The sequence below is a fragment of the Crocodylus siamensis genome, chromosome 8 (assembly GCF_052110815.1).
Source record: "Crocodylus siamensis isolate JL-2025a chromosome 8, ASM5211081v1, whole genome shotgun sequence".
NCBI lineage: Eukaryota > Metazoa > Chordata > Crocodylia > Crocodylidae > Crocodylus > Crocodylus siamensis.
Window position 1 is genome coordinate 2,711,731 of NC_143402.1, and position 12,679 is coordinate 2,724,409.

The following is a 12,679-nucleotide window of genomic DNA, read 5'->3' on the forward strand; positions in this document are numbered from 1 at the left end:
AATCCGATCTCAGCAGGAACAGGCTGGTGCCCCTCCATAAAACTGGGATAAACTGTGACAAAAGAAAGAGAAAAAGTTTTGCGCCCAAGGTTGTGGAGTGACTGTTAACCCTAAACCACTGCTTAAATGCAAGCTTACTTGTTGAACTCCTGTAACCCCAAAGGACAGTAAAATAATTACACTGCACTTTTATGTTAGAGAAGGCCTTTGAACGTGTTAAATTTTATATACACCAAGCGCTACGTTTGTTTATTTTAAGGTCACGTTTTCACCCGGCCTTTAAAACATGCGCTGCTTTGCATATCTGAGTTAACTGTGCAAACAAACACCAGCTAGACATACAATTCTCCAGGGCACATCAAAACCAGGGATTGAGCATGCAAAGGGGTGCGCTCCATTTTATGGGCACAATTAGCGAGGGCTTTAGATAATTCAACACCCAGCACTTTGGGTGTGTTTTTAAAATGTCATTCCAAGCGTTAGGAATGAAAGATTGCCCACCGTATCTAAGCCCTTAATTACCTGGTCTTGACAGGGCATTATTATACTTGCGATTGTTTCCAGAGTGGCATAGCCACATATATCTTTATATTGCATAGATAGGCTCACAGAGAGAGAGAGACTGAGAGTGTGCGTGTGACGCTAAGATGACAGAGGAGTTCTCCAAAGCACTTTCTGGCTTTACTTTGACCACTATGCTCTTCTCCCAGGTGCATTTGGGGACCTGACCCCACCGGGCAGCTGGCTCCGCAGCACAGCGTGGCACTGAGGCGTTTGAGCCCGAGAGATAAAAGAGACAAGACACAAGGACTCCCCAGCTTTAGCTTCATCTCCAAGGCAAACACATCCACAGCTATGCCACTTTCTCAGCTTTCTGGAAAAAAAAAAAAAAAAAACCAACCCAAAAACGTGGCTCATTACTTTTAATAGGCGTTCACTTCCTTTATTGCATATACCACATTTGTAATTTCCACTTGGGGAAAAAGCAAACTGCAGTTTAACGACCATTTTTCCCGAAGTGTTGAGAAACTGATGAATACATAGCGTTAACACATTCACTGAATATGAAGTAAGGAAGGGAAGGGCAAGGCCAAAAGTGGTTTCTCTGTCCGGTTTTCAAACATGTGTTAGCACTTACTGACATGGGAAGAGTTTTTCTGCCTAGTCTGGAAAAAAAAAAAAAAAGGAGGTTTAAAAACCATACCCATATCACAGTAACAGCCCTCGTGACACACAGACCTCAAAGAACTGGGAAGCAGAATTTACAAAAGCACCCAAGAGCCCACATAATTATTGCAAGGTCTTGAAGGCAACAACAACAACAAAAATCCTGAACTCTCCTAAGAACAGCCCTCCTGGGATTCCTGGAACGTCCTGTTTCTGGTAGGTCCAGAAACTGCCTCGCTCCATATTTTTGGGGAGTCTGCCTTCAGCTCAAACCCAAGACAGCAGAGAAAAGCTGAAGAGGCATTTGCAACCACCCTGAGGTCAAGCAAAACCAAACTCATGGAAGAGACAGTCGAGATGGAGAGAAAAGGAAAGTGCTGAATTACATGGGGGGCTAGCCACGAGCCAACCCTCCAGAGCTTGGTTCTCCCGGAGACCTGGAGCCATGGGGCCCTCCCCAATAGAGACCTTGCCTCCCCCCTGTGCTCCTGCACCAGGTCAGGTCCTGGTGGGGTTTTTCCCCATTTTTCCACTTCCAACCCCTCTCCCCTGCTCGATCCCCACTGCCCTCCCCACCTTTCAGCAGGCAAACATCCACCTCGATCTGTCCTTGCCCCTCCTTGTTCTTCTCACCTCCTCTCCACCCGAGTCTTCCCCGATTCCAGCTCCCATCTCCCTCTCGTCTTAGCCTAGTGCTCTTTGGCTCCCACTTCTCACTAGCCAAGGAAGTCCATCTCCACTGCCCTCTTCTTCGCTGCTCATGCTTCATCCCATACCTTCCCCTCGCACCTTGGTAGCAGCTCCCTGTACACTGCCCAGCTACCTCATCGCTCTCCTTGCCCCTGCCTCCTCTGCTGTTTAACGGTGGCATTTGGGAGGCTGGGCTGTGCAACAAGGGTCAGAAAGCGGGTCCCCAAGGCCCCTATTGCACAAAGTGGGGTTGAAAACACACTAATAGGCTGGGAGGCTCCTTGCAAGTCCCTTCAAGTTTGATGCAATAGTTGCAAAACCATCGCCACTATGGCTAGCCTGGGGATGCGCCACAATCATCACCCGTTGTGTTGACCTGGCCCATCTCAGTGGCTTTCTATGTCTGTCCGGACCTGCCTGGCATCTCTACTCTTATACTTGGCCTGTAATCTCTATGGAGCAGGCAGCATCTGTGTTTAAGCCACATGAGCACAATGGGGTCCAGGATCCATGACCAGGGCTCCTGGGCACTACGGCAACATAAAAACCAAATGTAACGCGTATCATGTTAGGAGACATAGACATAATTCATACAGTCACCATGGAAATGCACAACAGCATTTGCTCAACCACTGTGCAAGGACACAGGCCAGAATCGCACCTGTAAGCAAAGCATGCACGTGTACACAATGGTTTCCCCTGAGGAAAGGAAGGAAGGCCGGTGGGAAAAGTTAATTTTAAACCAGAAAACAATGGCAGATTGATTGGCTTATAGCAATTAGTAACGAAAGAGCATTACACACGCCGTTCCCTTCTGGCAAAGAAGCGTGAATGCCACATCCCCTGCACAGCTGTGCAAGCCACAGCATGGCTGGGGGCTGTACAGGCACGGGGGAAAAGCATGCACTTGCACCCAACCAGCCCTGCCTCGGAGCATCAGGAAGGATTCTGACCACTCGGTTCCCAAGGGGGGAGCCAGCGTTTTATTTTATTAAGCTTTTTTCATCATTGATTTAATGGATTTTGCAGACAATCCGCGAAACCACAGACTAAGTCAGTCCCTAGTTCTATACTGTGTGGCCCGCCCTTGTTAGATGCTGTCACCCACCAGCATATCAGCACCAATTTAGCGTGCAAGTATGCGCCCACCTCACAGCTCATTTACATGCTTAGAGAGATGTTATGAGCAATGGTACAGCGTTAAGGGCAACACACGGGCTGTCTGGAGCCATCCAGAGGCTTCTAAACTGGCAGGGATGAATTTGGTCTCTGTTCACACTCTTGCGATTTCTGTGGTCCACACACCTACAAAGCATGTGCTGCAGGCTTTCTGGGACAGGGCCCTTGCACACAGGAGCTGCACCAGAAACAAGGCTGCTAGATCATTTTCTGCATTCTCTGACCCCATAAAAAAAAAAAAAAAAAGAGATATAGCTGAAGGAGGCAATAAAACTACCAGAGGCCCCACCAAAAGCCTGGCAAATCCTCAGGAGGGGTGAGGAGGAGCAGCCTGGGAGGACAAGCCTAGACAATGCATGGAAATCCAGCCTGGGAGATGGAAATGCAGGAGTTTCCCCTATTTTCCCAGAAGCACAAAGGCAACGATTCAGCACATTATGCCAGCCTGAGCAGCCCATCCAGTACCTGTGCCCCCAAACGCAGGGCAGCATGGGGTTCCCAGGCCCATCCTCCCTCCATGTGGCACTCAAAACTTCCAGCTCCCCATGGGAGGCTGAGCAAACCCAGGAGGGGATTCAACAAGGCTGAGTTTCAGGCCATAGCCATCTTTAGCTGATGCTGGAAACCACTGAATAATGGTCCAGCCTTTTTCTACTTCCCGTGAAGTCAGCAGCAAACTCGCCATTGGCTTCAATGCTCAAGCCCTCCACGCAGCAACGGGAGGACGGGACACAGCTGACTGGGCCGGGAGGCGAATTTCTCGCCTCTCTAATGCAATGACTATTCCAGCCGCACCCCGTTCCCACATTCCCAATAAATGAGAGACTCCTGCAACCACCCAAGCAGCTGACAACTGTGTCCCGAGATGGGAACCTTTCCCTCCTGCCATCTCCCTCGACGGCATCCTCAGCTAGTAAAACCCAGGGCACTGCAGCATTTTTGCTCTCGAGGACAATCTGGCTACCAAAGAAGGAAGCCTGAAATTTTTCTCCAGGGGGCTTAATAACAGCAAAAGAATCCGCTTCGCCGGCACTGCAGAACTCGAACGACCTTTAGCAGGCAGAAAAGAAATAATCCTCATTAAAATAAATCTGTCTAGATGCAAGGCTTAAAAAACAAGGCTGGAACAGCTCCACTGAATTACCGGACCCCTTGGGCTTCCAGCCGGAGCGTTTTACCCGCCAAGTCCTCAGACTTGAAAGGGGCGTGGGGCACCTGAGACTTCTCCGCTGCGAGCCAAGAGCTCTGCTCATGTTTTACATACAGCCTCTTGGTGACCGGTGTGAGAGGTCCCTTCACTCCAATTCAATTACTTTCCAGTCCACTGTCCCAAAGGGGGGGTCGTTTTACTCCATTCATATTTGGTTTATCTTGAACATTAATGGAAAGTGGTGGGGCAGCAGGGGAGGCAGGAACTGGAGCTTCTCAGTGTTTAATAGCTTCCCAGATGCAGCGTCATATGAATTACTTTGTCGCTCAGGCGCCAAGCGCGCCGTGTCTCCTGCCAACCCCGCTGGGGGATTGATCAGTGTGTACATGCTAGTCTGGAGAAGAGAAGACCGAGGGGGATTGAGTAGCAGCCTTCACCTCCCTGCCGGGGGGCTGCAAAGAGGACAGAGCTGGACTGGTCTCAGTGGGGGCAGATGGCAGGACAAGGAGCAACGGGCTCAGGCTGCAGCAAGGCAAGTTTAGGTTGGATATCTGGAAAAACTCTCTCATGCGGAGGGTAGTGAAGCACTGGAACAGGTTACCCAGAGAGGTGGTGGACTCTCCATCCTTACAGGTTTTTAAGGTCCAAGTAGACCAAGCCTTGGCTGGGATGATGTAGTTGGAGCTGGTCCTGCTTGAAGCAGGGGATGGACTGGATGTGACCTCCTGAGCTCCCTTCCACCCTCATTGCTTATGATTGTATGATATTATCTGAGCACTGTTTGGGAAGAAACTGGAAGAGCTGGAGCTCACACGCCTTCCCTAACCCCACGGTAGGTCCACGGGAAATGACAAGAGGCGATCAACTCAACTGCACTAGTAGGTGCTTGGCTCCCCATAGGGGCAATGACTAGCCAGGCACCAAAACGCACGGTGGCATTGGTTTAGATGCACTATTGTAGCATCCAGACAGCCCAGGGAGCTCCACCATGCTCAGCGAGGTCCCTGCCCAGCTCACTCCAGACTGAAAGGCCGTAAGATGTGTACTATGCTCCAGTTTCAACTTGCATTCAAACTGCATATGCGTGTCATCTATCAGCCTCTCCGTGGCTGGCAGTGGGTACCTGGGTGCTGTCCTATTTAACCATCACATCAACACAGCTTTTGCCCTTGGCAGGAACCATTTTAAGCCTTGCCTGCACCTTGCAAGAAGTAAAAGAAAGCAAGAGAGGAAGTGCCAAGAAATGGAGAACAATCTAAAGGGAAAAAAGGGGGGTCCCACCCATACTCTAGTGCCCCAAAAAGCCTCTGGGCCGTCCCCTCACCCTTCTGAACACGTATCTCATTACCGAGAGACCACAGCATAGAGGACTCCCACCTGAGAGAAATTCATGAAGTCCAAAGCTGGGCTACAGGTTTGCACAATCTCCAGCACAGTAATTGCAGCGGTTGCCACTGCATTATTCATACATTTTTAAGGTCAGGAGGGATCACAATAAATTATTTCTGGGTTTGCACCTTATTGCTATGCCTTATGCCATGGAGACGTGTGGTTTAAACCATTTGGACCAAAACAGAAGTGGCCTGCGGAGGTGGAAAAAGTATGGTGTAATAAAAAGTACAACACTGGCTAGGAAATTGGGTTTCCAAGTCTTTATGCACTCTGGTCCCCTGAAAGCTGAACACACACATGCCTCGATCTGGAGTTTTAGGGGACTAGGAGTGGAAATTGCTTCTGATTTGTCCAGTTAAAGACAAACATCAAACACCTGGTGTGCCTGCTCCGTTTCCTGCAACGTGTCACTTCAGTGTCAGATCGATGCAACTCTGATCCTCCTCAGATCAATGCTCACAGTGTATAGCGCTTGAAGGATGCTTTAAAACGTATGGAAAAATACCTAACAACCATGCTACACTGCACCATCCATCACATGGACAACTCTACTGTCATTGTATTATGGCCATGGGTACGTCAAGTGCATTAGCAGCACTTTGTACTGGTTTGTCTCCTGTTCAAATGTGAATGTCAAGGCTAACAGATTAGTGACAATACTTCCAAAGATGTGAAAAAAAGGACTTAAATCCAAGGCCAGAAACTGCCATTTGGAATGAGAAAGATGCTTGCTACAATGCCTCGTTCCCAGAGCAGTGTTAACGTGCTATTAAGCAAGAACGGCCTTTGACCTGGCAGACAAAGCGTGCATTCCTGTTCAGAGAGATGTATGGCTGGAAGGGACCTCAAGAGATCATCTAATCCAACCAGCGTTGCAAACCTGCAACTTTGGTATTATCAGCACCAAGCTCTACCCAACTGAGCTAACAGTTGTCCCTTTGAACTTGACCCCTGCATGCAGTTTTGTTCAGTAAACTCAGGTCCTTAGCAGCAGCCTGCATGCCTCCACAGTGAACAGGACAGCTGCTATCCAGAGGATTTTATACGAGGCAGAGGAAAGCACACGACTTGCTTGCTTGCTTGCTGTCAACCCTATTCTCGGTACGATCTGGGCGATGGCAAACTTCAACAAGGCAGCCTGAAGGAGTTCCAAAAAGGTGCGGACCTGCAGCAAGAAAAAGTGAACTTCCACGAGGGAACAGCTGCTTCCTCAAATCTGGTCTGAAAAGGGCTGCATCAATATTTGGGTCAGGTGTTTCTCTTTCTGGCTTCAGACCATGTACTGCTAATCTGCAGACATGGGAATTTCAACCACGTCTGAAGCATGCATCATTCTATTTTCCATTTTCAACACACCTCCACTGGTTTCATTTCACTTCGGCTATGGGATTTTTTAAACTTTTTTTCACAAAAGGTACCCACAGGTCAGTGCTTAAGTCACTCCCCAGGTAGCAAAATGGTTGCAACGCAGGCCAGCCACTTGAAGCACAAGTGCTCATCCTTAACTAGCCAGGCCTAAAAATCTCTGCCCTGTCGGAGCGGAGAATCTAACATACTCTATCGAAAAATTACCCCCTCTGCCATTGCCAGATTTAAGGATAACAATGTGGTTCCTCCTTCACCGGAGGTTAAGAACAGCTTGAGAAATATCTCCCAGGATGGGCTAGATCTACCTCTCTTGCTTCAACTGCAGAAGCTAGACAAGGTGACTTCAAGGGTCTCCTTCTGCCCTACCATGTCTTCAATTCTGAACAGAGGAGCAGCAGGACTCATTGTGATGGGACCCAGACAAAGACCCTCTACTTAAATTGCATGCTAACCTCTACCACAAGGTGCCTATCAAAGGTGATCATGCTCTCTTATGTTAAAAGCTTGCACTTTGAGGATTCCAGCTACTTGCATCTTTTTCAAAGAGAATTGCAGCATCTTGCATCAAAACAAGAAGCAGGCACACCTTACTGTACTCCTTACACTCAGCCGACGTCTGCATCCGGTTAGGGAAAATCAGGCAATCAACTGTTGCATCTGAAAGCAGACATGTGCACACAGCGCTTCAAAGAGTCTCAGTGTTCATTTAAGGGGACGCAGATGCTTTTCCTCTGGTCTTCTCTTAGGGGCTTATCTATGGGTTGGATTACACCCAGTGTCTGGTTCAGTGTTTAATGAGTCTAGAAGTCCAGGCACTGCGGTTTTGCTTCTCTCATGCCCTTTCTGCACCAGGAAGGAGACAGAGGAAACCCCAAAAGGCAAAAGGCAAAATAGCTAGGGCAGGTGTAATTTCCTGTCAACTTGCTGACAAGTTGCAATTTCTTTATTTACCCCAGTTCTGGTGTATTTTGAAAGAAAGCGCATAGGAAAATAGGACTGGCAGGGACCTCAGGAGGTCACCTAGTCCAGTCCCTTACTCATGGCAGGACTGTTCCCATCCAAACCTTCCCATGCAGATGCTTGTCCAAATGATAACAAACAGCTCCGTCACACAACTACAAGGCACATTATCGCTGCCCTTGAGGACTAAAATGCATGCACAGAGACTCCCAGACACAAAGTTTAACATACGGGCTCCTCCTCATAGGCCTTCAAAAACATGCCCTTTTTAAGCTACAGCCAGCATCCATAGAAAAATCCATGCAAGCTGCACCACTGATTGAATGAAAAAATGTTCAGAGGAACTCTGCAGTACTGTGGAGCCAGCAACTGAGACCACAAAAATAAAAGGTGGGACAAAACCAGATGCAACACTGTGAAAGCTCAACAGAGCTCTGTATCCATCCAACTCATTTCAAGATTTTTTTTTTTGCATGAAATGGGCCCCACCTCATGTTTCCAGAACAGGCAACAGAAGATGTATGTAAGTAGCTGAGAGCCAGCTCCCTCCCCTTATATGCTCAGAGGGTATCAGAGCTTGTAGAGGGATGCACACAAGAGCTGGATTCAGACAGAGCTGGATATAATGGAGCTTCCCAACCCAAGGCTCTCCCAGGAAATCCTTGTCCTAATGATCTTGGCACGATGCTACAAGAGTAGAAGTCACCTGCATAGCCCAATTCAGGAGACTCACCCACGGATTAACTCTTGAAAAGCAGCAAATTCCCCCCCACTTGAGGACAGCTGGGCTTTTTTTCCATAAATGATTTGATCAATATAACTACTGGATAGCAACATGCAATGGAAGTAACACTGACTGACCCGGGTGAGACGGGGCTGGGGACGAGAGGGCACTGGTGTACAAGTTTTCAGGTGTCTCTTTTATGTGGTACGCTGTAAGTGAGGGTTGTCTTTCTATTATTCCCTAGGAGCTGGATCTACCCCTAGAAAAGTCAACCTGAAGGGAAACTGCAGCAGACTTCAGGTGGACAAAAAAAGAAATGACATCTCCCACTTATCAGTCGCCAAGACGTGCTCACTTTGGCAACAGTTTCAGAGACAGGAATTAGGCAGAGACTAGACATGTCTCACTTGAACCCAGGCCCCTGACGGAATAAGGGCGCTGTATATGCTGAAGTTCAACAATGCTGAAGCAATGCTGAAGTTCAACGGGGAATAAATCCATCTAGTTCCTGGCACGCTGGGAAAGTGGAAGCATTCGTGGAGATCAACACTGCAAGACAAGCACACTATAACTACACGCTCTGCGGAGACAAAGCTAACTGCAGTCAATGTATTTATGGCAGAGTGGATTAATCAGATAGAAAGATGTATCCCCTATGGGGAAATCAACAACCACAATCAGCAAATATTTCTATCAAGCTGGACTGCAAAACAAGCAATGCTCTAACCTCACCGCCACAAGTTGAGAGTCGCGAACCTTCCCAGCAAGCAGAAAAAGACACAGTGCAAGTCGTCTGCCGACAAAAGGAAATAAGGGGAGGATTTCACTGTGTCTGCATCAGAGAGGAAAGGCAGAACTCCAGCACTTACCATCAAACTTTTTGTATCGGGAGTTAAACATGGCTTGCAAGTGATTGCTAAGCTCCACAACTGCGTTTCTGAAGTCCTGTTTACTCTGCTGGCTGTACTTCTCTTCCATTTCTTCAGAGCAGCAGGTGTAGCCTTGCGAACATACTTTCAAATGGTCACCTGAAAGATCAAGAATGAAAGATCAAGAATGAATCATTCAATTCGACATCCAAGAACGTGCCAAAGCCAAGAAAATAAATGTTGCTGATGCAGGCACACGCGCCAACCCTGAACTCCATTACCTGAGCCCAACTCCCCAGATCAACAGGATTTTACCTCAACGAAGAGTGCAGGATTTGTACATAGGAAAGGTCAAATCACCGGGGAAATACAGCAGTACCCACATGAACACCCTTGCTCTGTCTCTCTCTCAGTATGCTAAAAATACGTCCTCAAGTTTTATTTATTCAGTAAATAAACTCTTCACATAGCTAGCTATTCATTATAAACAATACCACTTGCAACAAAGGGCTGGCTAAGTGGCCTGTATACATTTCTATATTTTATATAAAAGCAAGGGGTTTTTTATGTGGATTTTAATTACTTTCCATTCATTCACTTAAAAGGACTGGTCACGCCTCCTTGTGACCAAGAGGTACTTTCTGTAAGCATATAAATACACATACACATATGTCTTGCACAGGAAACATACCCCCAAAATGAACACCACCGGGGTATTAAAACACAGTGTGATTTGGAGTATTGCTTAGCCCAGCACGTTACAATTTCCAGCTCTTGATTTCCCCAAGTTTGCAATTACCAGCCTGAGCAAAGTCGTGCACTTGTTATAGGGAATCCACATGGAGATTTGCCCCCTGCCTTAAATGACAATTCTGCGCCAGGCTACTCGGAAAACGGCTCAAGGGTCGGTGAGTCACAGGAACTATAAAACAATCTGATATGGCTTAATTTCATTTTACAAAGTAGAAGAGATTGGTTATTTTGTTCATCCAGAACTAATTCAATAACAAAACACAATCAATACCCACCTCTTCGGTGGTGCAGTAGCTACAAACATATTGCAGCATCTGATAGTTGCCCTTCTCACGGGCTCGTGCAGTTGGGTTTTTTGCTGTAATTGAAATGGCCAACACACAATTTTTAAATTACAGGCAAAGAATGCCTTGCCTACTTAAAACATTATTGCTTCCAATAAGGAAGCAGTTTAAAAGGTCAGCAGACCTTCAGGGACTGCCTAAGATGGCCAGATGTTTTCCCAAGTGACCAGCAAGTTGTGAGCTTCGATCGTCAAGTGACGGCCGAACTCTGGTCTCAATTACACTTCAGTCGAGTTACTCCAGACTTTCGAGCAGATGCATGGACAGAATTTGGCCCTACATGTTTTGATTTTTAAACATCCTGATGCCTTATCAGATTGCCCCCTAGCCTTTTACCCGCTTTTGTGAACAATTTCTTTGAGGCCCCACAATTTGAGAGCTCTTCATGTTGAGAGCTGTCAATCCGGCTCCTAAATGTGCTGCCCTGGTGTCATATGAACTTGTAGGAAGGGGCTCAGGCAACAGGATGTGTGGCCCCGGGGATGCACCAGCTAGGAGTACCAAGATGTGGGAAGGACGGCAGATGCAATCAACTATCTACTGCTGGGGGAACTCAGGATTGCAAATCAGCTAGGAGTTTTAGGACATAGAGGCTGCAGCTGAATGATAACAGCGCTATCAGTTTTACAGTCTCAAAAGCACTACCCCCTAACTTGTGGTCTAAGGAAGAAGATGGAGAAGACAACAACTTTCTAGCATCACCCGGTGACCTGAAAGCCAGAGCAGGTTGGCAGCAAAAACACACCGGTCAAGATTCCCACACAAGTTCAGAGCAGTCTTTAACTCAAGCATTGCAATACCACTGTGGGCATTTATACACCTACATTTTCGGGCTGGGATGTCCCAGAGAGCCGGCGCATTGGAGCAGACTTGATTGATCGATAAGCCTGTAGCACTTCCACTCTAGCCCGATTAATCGAGTCTCCTCTGCACACAAGCTGACATGCGTGTACTGCGTCATGTCGGGTGCAGTTGTGTATGTGGCAAAACATGAGCAGAAAATGGAGGGGGTGCCCTTGTGAACTAAAACACCTCTGATGCATTTTACTTCAAAAGCCTGCAGCATCATTTTCTCAGTGCCGATGTGCAATTTGCCCTTTATACAAATGCATGTGCCGCAAACATGTATAAACATGTGGCATGTGGCGCAAACATGTGTACGGATGTCCTGTATGACTTCCTAACTCTACAGGAGACCATGGCCACTTTAAATATGCGCTGTATGTTTTTTGCCAGAGGTTCTCAACTTTTTTGGACTCAAGGCACCCGTCCATACCTTGCGTGAATTCAGCGGTACCCTATTTCAAAAACTAATTAATATATTTCGTGCTTATTTCCTGGAAGAGAGGCCGAGCATAGGAAATGGAGGCTCATCCAGGCAGAGACAAGCTGGAGCCTGCACATATATGTTTATCTCCTAATGCCCCATTTATTTTCTCACGGCTCAGGGCACCCTGCAAAAGATCTGGAGACACCTGGTTGCAAACCACTGATCGGTTCCCTATCTGTTGATAGAAAAAAGCGTCTACATCTGTTACACAGCCAAATAAATAAGTAAATAAGTAAAAACATTTAAAAAGGTGTGTGCTGTGTGCAGGATGAAGTCTGCCACTCTCCATCCTGCATTCCCGTAGCCAGCTACAATCCCGTAACAATGCTATAATTTGCCTAACTCTGGAACTAGATGTACAATTTAGGTCAGCTTTGTAGCCAGACTAAATACCTTAATGCGTGTCCTTCCAACAGTTATGAAATGTCTTTATAAATAAATATCATCCTCAATAATCTGTTTTCCTAAATCTACTCTTCTGGTGCACGATGGGCTTGGTTTGTTTGTTTTCTTTGGCAGTTCAGGAGCCTTCGGTCAACAGGCAATTCTGCAGCAAATCATCTGTTGCACAATACTGTCTGATGCTCTCCAATTACGGAAAGCCTGGGGTCTTGTCAGTGCCGGAAGCAATGCTGCTAAAACGCGGTGTTCTGGAAACAAAAAATCCTCCCCAACCTAACTCGGGGATTGTTTCTCCAGCTTGGCCCAGCATTTTTAACCACTAGTGTATATGACTTACCCTATCTGAATGGA

General features: G+C 47.2%; 1 protein-coding gene across 1 annotated transcript in view; it reads right to left on the reverse strand.

The window, feature by feature from the left end:
- GPC4 (glypican 4) overlaps window positions 1-12,679 on the reverse strand; it is a 96,653-nt gene that overhangs the window by 37,114 nt on the left and 46,860 nt on the right. Inside the window, exon 2 of the mRNA XM_090061609.1 lies at window positions 9,500-9,658. Coding sequence (XP_089917735.1) covers window positions 9,500-9,658 — 159 coding nt within the window. The remainder of the gene's footprint in view (window positions 1-9,499; window positions 9,659-12,679) is intronic.